General features: G+C 39.0%; 1 protein-coding gene across 1 annotated transcript in view; it reads left to right on the forward strand.

Moving 5' to 3' along the window:
- The window catches only part of cntn4 (contactin 4), a gene marked incomplete at both ends in the record, with an annotated part of 169,059 nt that overhangs the window by 99,496 nt on the left and 49,138 nt on the right, over positions 1–20,425 (forward strand). The window contains 6 exons of the mRNA XM_083939368.1: positions 448–651; positions 4,719–4,821; positions 5,759–5,943; positions 13,603–13,742; positions 18,792–18,921; positions 19,847–19,997. Coding sequence (XP_083795494.1) covers positions 448–651; positions 4,719–4,821; positions 5,759–5,943; positions 13,603–13,742; positions 18,792–18,921; positions 19,847–19,997 — 913 coding nt within the window. The remainder of the gene's footprint in view (positions 1–447; positions 652–4,718; positions 4,822–5,758; positions 5,944–13,602; positions 13,743–18,791; positions 18,922–19,846; positions 19,998–20,425) is intronic.

The raw sequence follows: 20,425 nt of genomic DNA on the forward strand, positions 1-20,425 counted from the left end.
AGTTCATTAATGACTCAAGATTGTGTGAACAGTTTTGAAGTTTGTTACCATGCCCTTTGTCTTCCTGCTTTTTTTTTTTATTAGAAACAATCTCTCCTGTTGATTCTAGTTGGTTATCTGGGGATGTGTAATTAGTCATGACAACACACACCCTAGTGTCTCTCAAATTCCTAGTTGAGTATGCAGACCTCATCTACATGAAAAATGGTCTTTTCAAGTGACTAATAATTGCATTTGTTTGTAACCTCTCTGATCCTGTCTTCAGTTTTCACCTAAGTGTGATGTAAATTTGTCAATTTGTCATTTTCGCTTTCCCAGGTGGTCTAAAACTCCACCACCTCTACAACCAAATATGTCATATGTCATGTCCCTCCATCCTTTTTTACAACTTTCTCCAAGCCTCTTTTATTGATGTAAGAATTTCTCTTTTTCTCTCCTTATCCACAGATCTAGTATTTTCCTGGATCTTTAATGAGTACCCAACGTTTGTGAAGCAGGATACTCGCCGATTCATCTCACAGGAGACAGGAAATCTGTACATCGCTAAAGTGGAGCCCTCTGATGTTGGCAACTACACCTGTGTGGTAACCAACACCGTCACAAAGACCAGAGTCCAGGGTCCACCCACTCCACTAGTGCTCCGCATTGATGGTGAGCAGTGGTTTTGAATATGCACACGAAACCTAAGACTTTTGGCTAGAAGTGTGTTCTGGTTAACTGGTCTACACATGTGACAGTACCTTGCAATCGGGGCCTTAACTTGGATGCAGTTGTTGCCTCTTAATTGTACAGAGTTATATTAAAATCCATGGTTTTCCAGATAATTTCCCTTTCATCTTTATTTGCACACAGGTAATTTGCCATTAGACCTTCATATTCGAATACAGTGAGATTTGTGATACCACACTACTGCATTTTATATGCAACACTTGCTAGGCTAAAGTTGAACCCTCAGGAGTAATAAAGGCCCCGTTTACACTTGGCTTTAAAATGTGTTTCAGTGATTCGAACACAAGTAAACAGCCAAGACACAGTGCCATTCACACCTGTGTGTATCGTGCATCTCCCAGCCTGGTCAGGTGGGTACATGAACTGATGAAGCCTCTTGGATGAGAGGTGAAACGTCTTCCTAGACAAATAACCAAGTCCAGTTGCTTTTGACTGAAGTTGCTTTGAGGATAACGATGACCTGGACAAATGAGAACATGCACAGGCTTATCTCCAGCTAACAACTTGTGATCAGATTTCATTACTGCCTAAGTCACTGCCACTCGAAGGTCAAAGGGCCCCACGTTATTACTTCCACACACTCGCCAATCACTTTAGAGGTTGTGTCAGTACAGCTGGAGATATCGCCGTCAGCAGGATCAAACACATTTCCTTTCAAAGGGCAAAACTATGGACACTCAAGCAACACCATCCATCTTGTTGTAGAAGTTATAGAGCATCCTCACAACAACCACCATGTCCTGCATTGAAGGCATATTGTCCTGTTACACATTAGCGTTTACACCACAAAAATGTCTCATGGATGCTCTTTATGAACTAGAAGTTGACTAGTGGGGCTTATTATACATTATGAATACCTATACTCACCTAAACCTCAACAATCAGCTGTAGTTAGTACTTGAAGTGTGCTACAATAGTCCATGCAGTATCTTCAGGGGCCTTCGGATGGTGTTTTCCTTTTATGTTTCGTTTTTTTTTCTTATACTAAAACATGAACATGTAAAAAATGTAACAAACAAAGATTAAAAACAAAAAACACACAAAACAAAATAACAATACATTCAATGAAAGATAATTAAAACACAAATTAAGACTTGCATGTTTGCAAAAGAGTAGCCTGAGTAAACACTTATTTAAATCCTATCCCTTCTTTGCTAATGATAAATTAAGGAATACAAATGAAATTCAAAGGTTAATTATCTCTCTCTCTGCTAATTTCACCATGTCCTTTAACATGCAGATCTGATGCTTTAGGCTGGCCTTATCAAGGCGTTCCAGAGGAAAGGTCACTGTCAGCAAGTCATCTAATTGTAGGCTCCTGTCCTAGAAGGATGTTCTTTACTATATCTAATGTAATGTAGAGCAGGAAATATGAAGCCAAATGTTATTTCCATTAGAAATGATATCTGTGTGTTATATTGTCTTCTCATTATTTTCAGCTGGTGCAATAAAAAAATTCCCATGAGGGAACATTATGAACAGTAAACTACAGTTGATACATGTCTATAACATACAATATTATAGGTGTTTCTGGTGTTTTGATACCAGTCCTTACACTTTGCTACCATGTATCCATTTATTTTTTAAGTTTTGCATGTTTCACAGGAGGAATTATGTTTGACAAATCTACATCGAACACTAAAAGATATCTGCTTACCACTACATTATAGTTTGTAAATTGTTTGTATATTGCTTACTAGTGATTGATAGGGGAGGTCAAAATAAAGTGGTACTGAATTGTTATTGGTCGTAGTATTAGTAATATGTTTTTCTCATCTATATAAAATCAACCGTTGGCACAGGAAAAAATGTAAATATGACTTAACATTGTGCTTATAATCATATATTTTCCTCAGTTAACCAGCAAATTAAATGTTCTTCAAATTTTTAAAAGAAAAACAGCCATTAAAAAAATCGATTTTCACCATAATTTAGGAATAAATCGTTATATAAATTAGGCTCTGAATGTTCCTTCTGAATATAGATAGTTATGAAACTGGAAGGTCTGATGTATCTTATCACTGCTGAGTTTATTATGATAAATGTACTTTCTGAAGACACTAAAAGTGAGGTTAAATTAAACAGATATGATCGTGAATCTTGCCAAGTTGATTATTTACATTAAGACAAACATTTTTTTGCACCAAAAGTTTTCTGAGAATTGTACATTTAAATATGCAAATTAAGCATGATGTAATAACTGCAGACGCAAATAGACAAAGTGTGGTAAAATAAACTAAATATGAATTTTAGATACGTTTTTTTCCACTCGTATGAAAGAAAATCTTAACGCAAAATCTTAAAATTTACTAGTGCTTGAAAAATCCATGTCTTTGCCTTCATGCTTTGTGTCTGAATATTTGTTAGATGAGAATCAGGGCAATCGTAGCATTAGGATTACTCCTATGGCACACTAAAATTTCTTATTTAATAGTTATTTCTTCAAACCCATTCACGAAGCCTCTGAGACCAACTTCTACTAAGGAGTGGGAGGGACTCCTAAGACTAGAAGGCAGGGTTCACCTCGTTGCTATGGATGACATCATGTTCATACCTTTTATGCTCACAGTGATTAGCTAAGAGAGCATGATTCCGTAAGAGTGATTTATGACAGAAACACTTCAATGGGGAAGTGAATGAACTGTGGTGTCTGGATAGGGTATTTATCGTTTGGTCCTCGAGAGGAGTGCTACGTTTTTATACATTAAGGAGCTACTCTAAGCGCTAAAATGCTTTGTAAAATACATTTATCTTGCAAAGTAAGGAGTCCTTAAATTAGGAGCGGAGCACCCCTTATTTTTGAGTTACTCCTAAATCAGCCAGTCAAGACCTACTCTTAGCCCTAAGATGTTCTGTGAATACGGCCCCAGTGTTGTGAATAGCTTGTGTGATTTGAGAGATATACTTTGTTTTCAAGCAATCCCTGAGCACTTTCTGTATTTCAGCGAGGCTGCAAACCATGAGCCCCACCACAGTCATAGGGTGGGTAGGTGGGGGGCAGCTTAAACAAGTGTCCCCTACAAAAGGTTTTGCTTGGAGACAATTACGCATCCACTTCCACCTGTCTGCTTAAAATGGGTGATAGTGCTGTGGTTACATTCCGGTATGAGACAGTTGTGATAAGGATCTGAATTAGCTTTCACAGTCACTCAGGGAGCCATCCTGATAACACATGCCTCACCAAATCAGCCAGATGAAATTGGCCTGTTTCCTCCATCTCTAAAGCTATTTGTGCAACACAGCCCTGAATTACAGAAATGGGTAAGACCTATTGTTACACTGGTGGATGAGAGGGGTTTAAAATACCATGTTGGGCACCCAGAATTGGCACAGCTAGGAAAAATGAAAGTGCATCCTTTAACATTTCATTGATATAATTTACATTAGTGTAATTTAAGGGGAAGCTATCTCTAGTCTTGATTAAAGCTAGAGCCCACATTCCTGTCTTTTTCTTTTATGCAGAGATTTTTAGCATGCACAGCAGCAATATTATAATCCACCAGAGCTGCTTCACCGACAGTGAATGGGATGCTTTGTAGACACAGTGGCGGTACCCAGGGGGATTCTGGTTCATAGCTGTTAGCAGTACAACAAGATGAAACTCATCTGGATGTAAAAGCTCAAACCGTCTATGAATTCTCAAAGTTGTTTTTTTCTATTCAACATCAGTTTGTTGCATGTCCTTTGGAGAGCTGTGTTTTGGCTTCTCATTATTTTCAATGGGAGAGCATTCTGACAGCGCTGAGAGCAGAGCGTGTTTTTGCTGCTCTGAACGCACAGCGTTGGAAGTTGAAAAACATTTCAGCTTATAGTAAAAAAGATGTCTGTACTTGAAAAATGTTTTCAGTAACTGTGTAGCAACAGCAGAAGCCACTGTGTTTTTGTCTAGGTCTTTTTTTTTTGCCTGAGTTGTTTTGCTGGAGTTACAATAAGACAACTTCTTCTTTTTTTTGCACTAACACCAACAATCATCTGCATTTCTCTCTCAGGTGCGATGGGTGAATATGAGCCAAAGATTGAAGTTCAGTTTCCAGAGGTTGTTCACGTTGCCAAAGGATCCACAGTGAAGCTGGAATGCTTTGCTCTCGGAAAGTAAGCCCACTCTTAGAAATTCTCAGCATGTCTACTCATATGAAAGAAAAAAATAATATCTGAAGACCGCTGGAATACTTTTTTTCATGTGTTTCACCATTGCAATCCTTGTGTGTTTCACGTTAGGGTGAACATCTAAGAAATTAGAGGGCAAATATTGTGGTGTGGAGAAGAATCTTCAGTTAAAATATCAGGTTTAGATACAAAACGTACTGAATCACAGAGCACAGGACCAGGTTACTGAACAGCCGTGCAGAGTTTTATGGGGTAGTTTTTACGGCTTTACATTTACCAAAGAAACAACCCCTTAACAGTACACCTCATAATCCCCTTAAACTTTCCGTATAAATACTATGGTGGAGTTTCCATGGAACAGGTACATTTATGGTGTTGCATTAAGATTTTGATGACAGATGACCAGATACAGATCTCTCTTGTTTTTCGTTAGAACCAACGTTACCAACACACATCGCACGTGCCAAACATGTTTGTGTCATTATTCTACAGCACTTATATTGGTGCAATCAACTTTTTCCTAATAATGATAAGAAAAAGTTAAAAAAAAAAACATCTATTGTCACTTTAATCTTGAAAATATAGGAACAATCTGTGATGTTAAATTCAAATATTCAAGGAATTGTGTGTAATTTTGGTGTGTAGGTGTATAGAAAATGGGAACAAGTTGGTGTCTGCTAGTAATTAGGTTTGGCATTTTCTCATCATCTACTGTTTTTATGTTTATAGCTCTCATTCTGCTTTATCCTTTTCAATAATGGTTTGTTGTTTTATGCATGTAGTATTAGCGGTTTTGTCAAACAATGGTATTATATATAACTAAAATCTCAAAAAGACATTTCACTTAGGAGCAAAAAGCAAGCGACAGAAATAAAGAAGTGTGACTTCAGATGGTTAAGCTTGTCTTTCACTCTTTTCACAGCCCAGTACCATCTATAAACTGGAGGAGAGTTGATGCTGTACCCTTCCCCAGGAAAGTGGACATGAGGAAAGCCAGTGGCGTCTTGGAAATCCCATATTTCCAGCAGGAAGATGCGGGCACGTACGAGTGTGTGGCGGAGAACTCCAGGGGAATGAACACAGTGAAAGGGAAGCTATCTTTCTACGGTAGGTGATCCTGACATGCATGAATATTTGACCAGCATGCACCACATATGTCAGACCCGCTCAGACTGAAAGGCAGCAAAATCAGACACAACTAAGCAGTCAGCAGCGATCAGCAGAGGCTCATGTGGCATACATGAGGAAGGGGAGGCTCGTTTTAACAGCACATCAAAATGATTTAAGGCTGTCAGCCATGATGCCTCTAATATTTTGATCCAGATTAAAGGAGTGATGTGGATGAGGCTGAGCCCTTGGATACGACCTTGTTGGTGAGCCTCGTATTGGGTTCCACCAGATGGCATCATGATTGACATCCAACTTGACTGGTGATCAAAGCTGTTAAATGTACTATACACGGGCCAGTGGCACATATGTCAGGGACATAATCTGCTCAGAACCATCTGGATCAACAGGAAGGGGGTTAGTAGATCCACTCATTGTTGCTGAGAGTCACACCGACTGAGTTCAGATACTAGAAGTAGTGATACCTACTGCCACTCCATTTCAAAATGAAGATCTCCTCGTACAAAATGACAGATACTCATTTAAAAATCTTTTTTTAAAGAACATTTTGTGATAGCACTGTCATGATGTGAATATAACTGTCAAAAGACCAAAAGACCGAAAGTTTCTTTTGCTGCAAACCGCTCAAGTGTCATGGTACAATTAAGCAGGACCTTCAATCTTGAATCTCTAGCCTCTAAGCCGACACGCAGCCAACACACAGCTGAGCCGCTGCTCACCTGTTAACATGGGCACCAAGGATAAAAAGCAACAGGTTCGGCGAGGCACACACGCTGCTCACGTTGGTGGTCTGACCCAGCCATAAAGCTCTATGTCACTCTGTAAATCACATTGGTAGGCCTTTTGTACTGCCTGTCGTGAAACTGGCCTTATAACATTTAATGAAATCTTAATGACACATCCATATGCTACCACTTTACTTGAGGTCAAGGTAATTATTCATGACACCGTTATAAAAGCATTTGACAGTCTAATAAAACTTCATGACATCTTTATGACATGTCCAAATTCTACCACTGTACAGTACATGAGGTCAAGGAACATATTCATGACACAATTATAATTGTCTCTTGACAGCCAATGTCAAACCAAACTCTTATGACAGTTTAATGTTAACACATAATGCTAGATATTTTCTTTATGTTCGATAATTAGGATTGCAATGACATGTTTAGGTTTTGATGTCTTGCTTAATGTGGAGTTGGCTTAACACAGATATCTCTTCCATTAAATGTGTCATAATTTGTATAGTGACATAAAGGTCATGTCAGTGTCAAAGTGCTACCATACAATGTATACTGTAAACAAAAAGTGTGTATTATGTAATTGGGACACAGATATCTGAAGCCAGAGTTGTTTTTTTCTTTTGAGTTAAACTTGAAAACCTTGGGTAGACAGTTCATTTTTGACACTGTTGGGCAAAATATCCATAATCTTTCATCATTTGAGAGAGAGAGAGAGAGAGAGAGAGGGAGAGAGAGAGAGAGAGAGAGAGAGAGAGAGAGAGAGAGAGAGAGAGAGAGAGAGAGAGAGAGAGAGAGAGAGAGAGAGAGAGAGAGAGAGAGAGAGACCTAGACTTTGGTTCTGTTTTCAGGCTTAAGAAAGTCTAGCCTATGATGGGAGACATTGGCCAATCACAGGTCATGTCAGAAGGACAGAGAGAGGAGAGGGAGAGCAACAGGAAGGGGTTTCACTCTGCTTCAAATCTGTTTGTTTTTTTGTTGCTGTCTTTGAACTGCAGCTTTCATAATATTAGAGCATATTTTTCTAGAGCAAGTTTTTTTTTGGCTTATCAACACAAAACTGAAGAAAAATAATAATCTAGAGATAAGGAAGCTAATATTAGAATAGGATACATCCTATTTGTCTATATGTACTGAATCAGTAATCAAAGTCAGCAAACCTCACTGACAATACACCTTTAAACATCAAGCCTGGTAACTTTCCATAATCACAGATGACATGGCCATGAATAAATGGTTAAAACAATGCAATTACAGATACATGTTAATGTTTTATCAAGACCAGGACTGCTCTGTATAAGCTGTTAACTTGCTCTATGAGCAATCTATAGATTTACCTCCCATCTCGGCCACTCTATGATTTCTTCCCTCTGATTTTCTCCCCTGCAAGTCATGCTGTGTCAGATGTCGCAAATAACTCATTTGAGGCATTTATCAATTTGCCATGATTTACAACAGTCCTGGAAGCTTCATTCACTGTAACATCCCAGGATGCTGTGAGCCACCAAAGCTTTATGTGTCCTTATGTGTGCTATGTCTCTCTCTCTCTCTCTCTCTCTCTCTCTCTCTCTCTCTCTCTCTCTCTCTCTCTCTCTCTCTCTCTCTCTCTCTCTCTCTCTCTCTCTCTCTCCTGCTGTCTGCACAACCAGGTGATAAAAATCAGTAATCTTATTTTGAACTCCCTTTGAATTAAACCTTTGAGACATTCGTCAGCAGTGTAAGCCAATGGGGGGATCGATAAGGGTATCTCTTGGGCATCCGAGCAATCTGCAGTGGACAGAGAGCTGGACTTTATGTTAGACAGGAAGAAATGAAGGTGTTACTCTACCGTGGCCCTATGGTCACTTGGTCACTTTAAAACATTCTCACACTTATTTTAAATCCCCACTTATGCAGAAGGCCTCATTTATTTTGATTTTATTTTAATTGTTCTGCATATGAAGGACCAGTATTCCAAATTTACACTAAACTTTTAGATTTTTCCATCTCTTCGCCTCGTCTTGACTGAAACAGAAGCAGGAATTCATTAACTGCATTGAGACTCTAGGATCAGACTCAAGCTTGGGGGGAAATTGGATTCATTACATCTTGCATGCAGAAGGCATTCTCTTTAGTTTGGGTGCAATTGGCCACTGTCTTTCTTCATAACCCTTTATTGTAATACATTTTTAACTGCTAGTCAAGCCAAAGACGAGGAGCTTTATTTCCATCTATCGAAGAAAAGCTCAGAGAAGAAATGGCCGTTTGCTCCCTTGTGGATATTACTCAAAGAAAAAGTAAATGTGAAGCAGTGACAGGTTAGTTTCCCTGTTGTATTCACATCTGTGTTCTGCAGACTTACAGCTGCATTATCTGACAATGATTTCACTGATAAGGCAAATTCCCATCTTTCCTCTGCTTTAGCCACTTGACATTTGTTCTGATTGTATGCGCGCTTTGGCCTCGTGTAGGCAGAGATGGGCTGCCTGCACTCATTTGGAAAGTGTTGACTGAGAGTCGATACGTTCACAGCGGGTGAGGGATAGAGTGAGGGACCCTGTCAACAGGAGGAAAAAAAAACACCAACAATGCAGTTGTGGACGTGCAGTGGGTGGGGCAGCTCAGCCAGGCTCTGATAGAGGATTGCGGTAGCATGAATGGGTGTGCATTTATATGTGGATGAGTGGAGACGGTGGAGTCTTATAGACTAACTTCCTACCATCTTTATCTATGTGCTCTTTTAAAAAACATACTTTCCTCAAAGACATCTTCAGGCCTAGGGACTGGTCACAAAGCTTTTTATTTATTTATTTATTTTAAAAATACATCAATGTGAATAAATCAGTGTATGCAAGTAACTACACTACACAGAAGGTTGTATGGCTGCCACTAATGACTATTTTCTATTGATTAACTATTTTATCGATTAGTCAATTATATAAACAATTAATTTTCTTCCAAAAAATCTAATTGTTTTATGTTCGTTGTAAAATGTAGCACAGAGCAAAATCTAAACAAATGTTTACATATGAAAATGCAAAAGTGTCAAAGTGGCAACAGCAACATGATAAAAAAAGAAATAAGCTAAAATAAAAAGAGGGCTGATTTTTTAATTTTGAGTAAACCAAACCTTACCCAGTCTACCACCACATCAAACTCTCTTCTTTAGTGCAACAATTTAAAGTTTCTTTAAATACTATAGTTATTCATCAGTTACTTTTCAAAATACACATGGACCACTCTTCACATTGGCATACATTAGACAGTAGTAGGCACCAAAACAGCGATTATTATTGCGCAACAAACCAGTGTGGAGGTAAACACTCAGTAAAACAAGGCAGATGCAAAAACTCCCTAAGAGAAAAGAGACTATAACTATAATTATAACTGTAAAAAATAACAATGTAAGGCTGTCAATCATGACACATCACCCCTTTTTATAGCGTCAAACGATAATGGGAATTAAGACTAAATGTTTGAGAATAATGAACAAATGAACTCCGTTGAAACAAAACAGCCGAACAGGTAGACAATTACTTTCACCTCTTTCATCAGTTAGAAGTCTTTTTCATTGATAACAAAGAGGTAAAACGACAATAACGTTGTTTTTTTTTAAAACTCAGATCTGGTCAAACAACGGGGAGCACTGCAGCGTTGTAGAAACACGAGGCTCGGAACAGCTTGGAGCCGGAAATCATATTTTGAAATGGTGTTACGTCACGTCTTTACAGCCGGATACTGCAGCCAGCCACCAGGGGACAATCCAGATCTCTTGGTTTCACTTTTGGGGAGCTGTAAAGCTGTGGTTTGGACATGGTGCCATGTAATTTGGGATGGATTATGATTGGCTGTCAGTGTTTCATCGTTCATCAAATCGCTATGAAAGCGATCCCAATGATATCGTTCACCACTCTTGTTGTTATCATAATTGTGGTGTGGACTCACCGTTGTCGTTACAGTTGTCATTCTTGGTGTGGAAGGCCCTTAAATGCCTTTTCTGTCGCAGGAAAAAATAATAGTAGCCTCAACTTTCTGTCAAAGAAATGTTTAACCGTTTACTGTTTACACAGCACAGCCTCCATACGAGTAAAATGTTAATGACCCTTGCCCACCTCATGCCAAAGCTGCGGCTGTCAAAGGGATCCTAGGGTCCTCTATATGGCACATGATCCACAAATACAAATATTTCTCTGATACTGGAAGGACTTTGATGTTGAATCTGTGCAGGACATAAATACACAAGACCTCCCCCTGGTCTCTTTACATCCATCTCTTTTATCTATCGTTGACCTGTGTTTCTGAACACCCACATACACACACACACACACACAATACCTCACACATGGACTACACGCTGAAGTTGTAATGCACAGAGATAGTGTGGGGATATATTTGCAGTTATTGGATTTCTTACTGTGTTATCCTGCTTTACTCAAAGGTAAAATACTGTGTAGCAGAAGCCAATTAGAGTAGGATTTGTGCTGTGACTGAAAAGCCTCCACAAAGGTCAGTCCTTGAGAGTGAGATCTGCGGAACGGAAAAGTGCGGTCAGCCATTACTCTTGTCCTGCACTGGCCTTGTGTGATATAGGATGATGGTAGCTTGACCTACACATCATCCGCAATGTACAGAGAATTACACAGAGCAAGCTTTACTGATCTAGCTCTATGTACTTTTTTTATTTATTTATTTATTTATTTTTATTGCTTAATCGGTAGCCTTGAGTTACTCACATGACACAGCAAGAATCAATTCTCCTCCTGTATAATTATACCATCATTTACCTAGATTGTATTGAATGGAGTATTTTTATGGCTCCAGAAGCCACCATCATGTATGGGTCTAGATTTCATCATTTTTGTTCTACAGAGAAAAAAAAAACCTTTAAAGGAGAACTTAAACTGAAATCAATAAATTTGGGTCCCATCACTAAAGTTAAACATAGGCTGACAGCTGTCTTCTAATTCACAGACTCACACAAGACACAAATCAAATCTGAATATGCTGTATTTTAATTATGATTATCAGTTAACATAGACTGGAAATCTTAATTTACATATGAATCTGCATATGATTTATGTTAAATGCCCGTTGCTTCAATCTATACTAGTTTGCAAAGGTGTTAGGACACAAGAAAGTCAGAGGGTCTTTAACCAGTAAAATAATGCTATTACCTGTAGTTATTAATATAAATCTAGCAAATGTCACACTATGGATAGCTTGGATAACATTCATTCATTCATTCATCTTCAACCGCTTATCCCGGGGGTCGGGGTCGGGGGGGGCTGGAGCCGATCCCAGCTGACATCGGGCGTGAGGCGGGGTCCACCCTGGACAGGACGCCAGTCTATCACAGGGCACATAGAGACGAACAGAGACAGACAACCATTCACACCAACGGGCGATTTTAGAGTCATCAATGAACCGAACACCTGCACGTCTTTGGACTGTGGGAGGAAACTGGAGAACCCGGAGAAAACCCACGCAGACACGGGGAGAACATGCAAACTCCACACAGAAAGGCCCAGGCCGGGATGCGAACCTGCTTTCCCTAATGTTATTAGGAATGTTCTGTATTTCAGTATTATTGCATTTACTCTCCACAGATGTTTTGATTCCTTGAGAAAGACCTGATACTTTATAATAAATAACGATTACAATGATAGAACAAATCTTCCAGCCTCAAGAGCACTTTACTTATTTACTTACTACAGTGTCTTTGATTGAATGTTCAATTCTAGTGTCTGCAATATGTAGAATATTGCAAATATAGCAATCTTTATAGATTTTAATCTGATAGAAAAAGTCAACCCTGAATAGTGCCTGCAGTTCTCCTCTAAGGCTGTATAGAGAGGCAATCCCCTGCCCCTTCAGGTGTCCTGTATATGGGACCTAAGTCAACAGTGAGAGACATTGAGTGATCCTCTCTGAATTGTACCATGACTTACATGATGTTTCTTAATTTACAACATAAAAGATAATTTTGCAAGTCAAGAAAGTCAGTTTATTGTAGGTTGGTCATAGTTTTTAGGTTTGTGTGAAACCATTCAGTGCACTACGTCGCTCGCCTTGAACAATACACATCATCTTGCTTGCTAGCTAGTTAGGTAACTTAGCTATGATCCATTACACATGTAACATTACCTTTCCTGATGTGTTTCATCCAGCATCTTTTTGTTGGCCAGTAAACGAAAGAATGAGACCTGTTATTTCAATTCTTTGTCACAAAACTGTGAATGTTTTCATTTGTCCAGGTCGTCGTTATCCTCAAAGCAATTTCAGTCAAAAACAACTGGACTGGTTATTTGTCTAGGAATACGTTTCACCTCTCATCCAAGAGTCTTCATCAGTTCATGTACGCATCTGACCAGGCTGGGACTGGTCCAACTAACTGGTGTGAGATCCAGCCCACGCCCGTTGTTAGAGTGACAGTCGTTGGTGGGCAGTTGGTTTCGACTTCGTTAGTGCTCTATTGAGTCTGAACGACAGTCGTTCAGACTCTCACACCAGTTAGTTGGACCAGTCCCAGCCTGGTCAGATGCGTACATGAACTGATGGAGCCTCTTGGATGAGAGGTGAAACGTCTTCCTAGACAAACAACCAGTCCAGTTGTTTTTGACTGAAATTGCTTTGAGGAATTCTTTGTCACATATTTTTCCCTAAAAAGTTCCCATGGTGGTCCACCATTAGACTTTTGTATTCCTCTCTACACTGCCTCATAAACCTCCTAAAATAAGTACAGCCTGTGTGTAGCCTGACATACAAACCCCAGGATAGAAGAAATAAATAAATCTTACTACTTATTTTAAAGCTTCATTGCTCTGAGCACATGGTAATAATTGAAGGCAACGTAGATAAGCATGTAAACATTGTTACCGACAAGTTGAATTCACTCTCACATTTCAAATGTTTTCAGCCCCTCCTCATCTCATTGAGAAACCCCAAGATGTCCAGAAGCTCATTGATGATTCGGTGGTATGGGAGTGTAAAGCCACAGGGAAGCCAAAGCCTTCTTACAGGTGGATGAAAAATGGAGTGAACCTGGAGCCTGCAGAGGTGAGATCTGCCAAGTGCCAATGTGTCTTTAGAATTGTAGATAAAGTTTTTTTCTACAGCACCTTTGGCACAGATGCTGCTGAATGAAAAATGTGAGCAAGCCTGTTCTGTATTTTCAAAGCTTTATTGTGCTGTTTGTTCAAGCTTTCCTGACTAATTACCATACATTATTGTCTTCGTCATTACAATGCAGTGCCCCCTGTGCAGCAATACATTATGTTATTCACTTCTGCAAAGCGGCATTTAGTGTATTTCAAAGGAATTGGACTGTGTCTGCTGTGCTGTGCTGTGCTAAGAGACTAAACAGGCCAAGTATTTCATGCTCGTCTGGAAAGCACAGTGATGTAAGAGCTACTCTAATCTTCTGTTAAATCTCTCTTTGCCAAGTGAAGTCATTAATCTTGTGCCACCAAATATGAAAAAGTAAGATTCTCTATATAAACACTGTATATCCTACTTTCTAGCTATTCTGTCCCCTCTGAATTCTCATTATGGGTACAGTGATAAGAGATGAGCCTATTGTGGCATCAGTCAGCCTACTTGTATAAACTTTAACTCAAGTCTGTTGTTGGCATTTGCAGAAATATGGTTCAATATTTCTTTATCATATTGGATTATTATATCAGATGATGTAGCTCGGTTGTTTGTAGAAGATTGATTAGATACTGAGGCACAGCTTGCACCTGATAAATAAACAGGCATTATGTTAATTTGCTTCATTATGCAAAAAAGGCAACAAACACACCCGAGGATATCGATCACTACTTGAATGTTATACATGTTGTTGGAATGAACCCAGTCTGTGGAGATATTACTACTGCTACTGCTATCATTATTGTGCATCACTCTTTGTTTCTCATTAAAACATATCTGTCTTGCCATCAGGAAAGATTTATCCTCAATCTGTTTAGCCAATTGATAATATTTTTTTTATCAAAACCTTTTAGAAGGTAACACATACGCCCATTTGTTTGTATGTACATATATACATTTTGGTTTCTCTTATTAGGTAGTTTATTAAATATATAAGGGGCATTCTGATGGGTGATTTCTAATGCATCAGGGTGTTTCTTTTCTTTTGTTAATGTGACCTTACTCCTCTTCCTTTGTCATTTCATTCTGAAGCAGCCTGGTCTCACTAAAAGGCGTGTGAATGACACGCTATTTCTCTTAAGCCATCTCGCGTATAATTACAACGCATGTCCTGTTTTTTGCGTGTCATTTCACGCCATGTAGTCTCAATTGACTTGTATAGTGCAGAGATGGCGTTGTCATTTCACGCACAAATGTCATTGAGGGAAAACCCACGTGTTCGTATTTCTCCGCTACTTTCCGGAGAAATACGAAGTGGTGGAGCTTTCTGTCAGAGGGTTGTTTTTAAATCAATATTTCATGTGAAGGATGGCTGAAATAACGGGCGTGAAATGCCCTAACCCTAACCCTTACCCTTACCCTAACCCCTAACCCTAACCTATGGGCGTTAAATGACACGCAAAAATCTTAATATGCGTAGACATGCACGCGAAAAGTCATGCAAGTCATGAAAAGTGGCGTGCTATTTATACGCTCTCCCATGAGACCACGTTGTCTGAAGTGAAAACATTCAAATAAAAAAACACAACCGCTTTAAAAGCTATCCTCAAAAAAAGACAGAAAGTACTAACACCTCACCACGCCATCTGGATTCAAAGCAATGACTGTGTAATTAAAGGTTACAATGACTTTTGTGCAACAGATTTCCCCTCAACATAAATATAATAAATGGCTGTATTCAGAATGCATGGGTAAATGGATTAATCAGCAAAGGTGTTACAGTTTTTGAAATGCCACCATTAACCACAGCGGCTTAATGAGTGGAAGAGGGAAAGGTCAATGGTGTAAGGAGCAGTTGGGAGAGGATGCACCATGTGCTGTTATTTATTACAGTGAATCAATTGAGACCTTCATGATTGTATAGTTCACTTATTTCCGCTGACAGTTCTATAATTTTAAGCAACAGCAAAAGAGAAATCAATCTGTAAAAATAACGAAGTTATGGGCCATATCTGTTGTTGGGAAAACTGACTTTACAGTACAGTAGATTTCTATGGAGTCATGATGTATATATATTTATCTGAGTATATGAGAATTCAACTGTTCAATGTTAGTCATTTCAAATGTTTAAGAACTACACTCTTCTTCATCATTGGGCTCTTTTTTGGCAGCCAATAGACATGATGTTGTGTTCGGCCAGTATGACGAGATATACAGTATAGTATATAGATAGATAGATAGATAGATAGATAGATAGATAGATAGATAGATAGATAGATAGATAGATAGATAGATAAGGGGAAATAAGGTCATCGTAGCAGCGGTACAGAGCAATCAAAAGTACTAAAAATAAGATAAAATATAAAATACAAAAATATGAACAACAATAAAATAGAATAAAATAGAAGTACAGTATTGCAGATAAAAAACACTATATTAAAATGTGCAATGTGGATTTTAATGTGCAAGTGAGATAAGGTGCATGTCAGTGATCACTTTGAGTAGTGAGAGTTTATTCCCTGTGCGCCGCTCAGCGCTGTTGTGCAGCGTTGTAGAGTCTATATATACTATGACAGTGACTTTACTGGTATTTCCCTACGAAATGCTGCTCCGTTATTAACCATGGCTGCAAGATTAAGGGAATGTGTAATTAATTGAAGGGAAACTCCTCCGTGAAACTGGTTTTAGTCCATTTAAAAGAGTGTGGGACCACCACGCAACCAAACAGATGGCTTAGTGACGGACGTAATTCCTGTTTGGACTGCTGCTACTACTTTATACTCTCCTACAACTCAGAGGCAAATATTATCCTTTATTACCCCACTATTTTTATTTAGATCACTTTAGTCGCTAGTTTCTTACCATATTGAGATTAATAACACACAAAAGTTACTCAACAAATGAATTAAGATGTAATATTATGAATTAAGTTTAGACTTAAATGCACAAGTTCCCTGACAGTAAAGTGATATTAAATAAGCCCCATCTTACCCAGTTGTAATATTAAATGAATATACATGATAATGCATCAATGATTATAATTCAATCATATAATAAATGTTATAAATGTATTCATAATTTGAATGAGTTCATTTTCAAAAACAGATAAAGCCATTCTCAAAATGAGCAAACCAACACCAGTTTGATTGAAATTCCCTGCATTGGATATTAAAAAAACATGATTTAGGAAAATAAATAAAAAACAGCACTTTTTGTGAGTACTTTGTCTTTTTGTACTAATACTTTTACTATTAAGTAAAGATTTGAATGCAGGACTTTTCCATGTAAGCAAGTATTTCTACTCTTACTTCAGTAAAAGATGTGAGCAGACTATTTCATCCACCACAGCGCTTGATGTAATTCTAATTTTTCTTTTTTCTCCACTTCTCCTGTTAATTCAAGCTGAAGTCGGCAAACAGGAGCTTCAAAGTGTTTTTCTTGCTTAACAAAGCCACTGTTGAGCTTAGTTCATATCAATTTGCAGTGCTTTCCTACTGAGGCATGTACAGTAGATTCATTAAATAATTGTGGATGGATTTAACAGATTTCTTTCACTGTGAGCACCAATAATTCCCGAATTAAACATATAAATAAATAAATAATCTCCACATAATGAAAAGTCCTTTTATTGCTCATGAGATCAGACTTAAAAAATCTATTTTACATTGTGTATTTGTTGCTTTGCATTTAAAAAACATAAATAAACATTTAAATTTCACCCTATATTTATGCCACCTACTCTACCTATATATTGTTTTGATATAAAATGTAGCTTGTTTGAAATGTTACAGCTGTAAAATTAATAATTCTGACAAAAGGCTTCCAGTAATTAGTATTTCTGGGGAACAAAACTGTACACAGCAATCAAACTCCTCACTTTTCCTTCATCCTTTAATTCTTTAACATGCTTTTGCAGCTTTATATCAAATGAATCAACCCAGTGTTGTTGGCAAATGACATTGCCAATCATTTTTCTTCGGCATAAGGCGTACAGATGGTCCCCCCAGGTCCCTGCATGAAAAACTGCTGATTTAAGAGGAACGTCATGCTTAATTAATAGCAGCCGTAAACGGGAGCGCTTTCTGTGCACAGACTCATATACGCCACCATTTGCCTCCCTTGCCAGCAGGGATATTCGCCCCTGCACATCCAGAGCCACAGAGTGTTATGGAAATTGAGGCACAACCTGCTCAAACACGGGATTAGTTTGTGATCTTTCAGTGAGGACAGTCTCTCTTTTCATGTGACAGTACCTTAATCCCCCGCGACTGGAGTTCAGGCCGCTCAGACACCCCTATGGAAATGTGCTGTAATGACATTATGGGAAAAACACAGGAGATGAAGGGCAAGAGGAGGCAGAACCTGACACAGCTGCACACATATGTATGAAAACTGCTCAAGCATTTAATGCTGTAGTGAAGGAGTTGACTGAGAACCCAAGTCCAGAGAGATAAACTTATATTGAGGATTAAACATCCAACAGATGCACAGATCCAACTGAGTTTTTAGTTCATCAGGCCCAGTCGTCTGCAGTCATCCTTAAATAGATCTTAATTTGATGGCTCAGTGGCGAGCAACATTTCTCCGGCAGGCAGGCGAAAACAAGCGGATGTAGAGGAGCTATAGCTTGACCATGTACACAGCACTTACTATGTATAGGGCATACCTATCAGAAAAGCAATTTTCACAATGCATTATACCTCAGATGTTACGATATTCCTTTCCCTCTTATCCTCTCCTCTTGTTGGAAGGCGAAGGAGGCCCTGTGGTGAGTCGGAGATATAAATAGGGCACGGTTTTATTTCACTCTCATAAACATGCAGATTGATTAGGGTCATTTTCTGCTAGCCTGCCTCCATCCACCCGAGCCTTTCCCTCCATTAGTGATGAAAACCTAGATTTATTGCCACGTCTATCACTTCCAGACCATAATTCACTGGCCCACTGGCTCGCTGTTTTTATGTAGATCAGTGCTGGAATAAGGCATATTAAAGGCACGTGTCTCTATGTCCACAGGAGCGCATACAGGTTGCCAACGGAGCGTTGTCAATCAGTCACCTGACCCTGTCCGACACAGGAATGTACCAGTGCGTGGCTGGGAATAAGCATGGTGAAGTTTACTCCAATGCAGAGCTCCGAGTTATAGGTAAGGCAGTGGCTTGGTGTGTGTGTGTGTGTGTATGTGTGTTTGTGCGCATATGCGTGTGCGTGTGCGTGTGCGTGTGTGTGCGTGTGCGTGTGCGTGTGCGTGTGCGTGTGTGTGTGTGTGTGTGTGTGTGTGTGTGTGTGTGCACTCCCAGATGCATGCATATAGTATGACACATGCGCAAGCATACATTTGTCCATATTTTTCTCAAGTTTGCGCCGTCCTCTTCATCTTTAATACCACCGGATGACCTACGGCCTCTCCCTTATTGGCCACTAATTGAAAAGCATTCATTATAGGATGAATGCATCCGGGTGACAGTGATGTATGCCAGAGCTGCTCTGTTCACCAGCCTCACCCATCTGCCCTGTCAAGCCTGTCACTATCCTCTCGGGGCTAGCAGCAGCTCTCATTCACTATTCATCCTCCATCCTATGTCATCCTGATCATGTTGCTGATAGGAATCACATCATCACAGTTGAGTGTGCTGGTCAAACGCAAGGTGCAGATTTAAAAAAAGAGAATGTCAGGGACGCTTTTGGAAAAGAGCAAATGCGGTAGAGGTTTATATTCAGGGGAAGTTATTATGTGGGAATGATCACTTGGTGAAAAGCTACCAAAGCCATTTCTGTCTCCACTGAGAATAATAATTAAGTTACATCACCTTCACAACATCAGTTATATGCATTACTATTTAGCTTTTAGATTGCTAATTATTTAGATTGTGAGGGAAGACATAGAGTCTTTGAATTATCCATGGTAATTATGCAATGGATTTATGAATGATTAATTTTACACAATGTTAAAACAATAATTAAAAGATCATTTAGAGATGTATTTAATATCTGATAAATAATCATTATGTAATTTGTAGGAAAAGAGATGTCAGACTCTCACACACTTTAACATGCTGCTCTTGTCTCAGCTGTTGCCCCAGATTTCTCTCACAACCAACTGAGAAGCCAAACTCTGGTGAAGGTTGGAGGAGATGTGCTCATTGAATGCAAGCCCAAGATGTCTCCATGGGGTGTGATCTCTTGGCGGAAGGGCAACGAACCACTCCGAGAAAGTAACAGGTAACACAACATTTACACATTTTGATCTGTTCTCATCCCCCTGTAAGGCTTGACTACTCCTCCCTGTAAGCGCAAGCTCACATTCCAGTGCTTTGTGACTGAATTTCTTCCATTTACCTCACAATCTTTGACACAAAAGGTAAAATAATTGCAGTCGAGATAACTTTACGACATTGTGAAATCCTGCCTTAGAGAATTATAGACTGTGCAGTGAACTGTGCAGTGTTTTGGTTTCTGTTAAGCCTTCAAACTTACAGATCTAGGACTAAAAATGATTCTTCCTGGGGCCACATTACTAAAACTCCCTACATCTAAAATCCTATATTATCTCAGTTTAGGATGACATTTAGGAAATAATCCTATCTAAGGATAGGTATTTAGCTGTTAGGTATGAGCCGTCCAAATAGCAGCAGCGCTGTTGTTGAGTT

This window comes from Echiichthys vipera (genome assembly GCF_963691815.1).
Source record: "Echiichthys vipera genome assembly, chromosome: X".
Taxonomy (NCBI): domain Eukaryota; kingdom Metazoa; phylum Chordata; class Actinopteri; order Perciformes; family Trachinidae; genus Echiichthys; species Echiichthys vipera.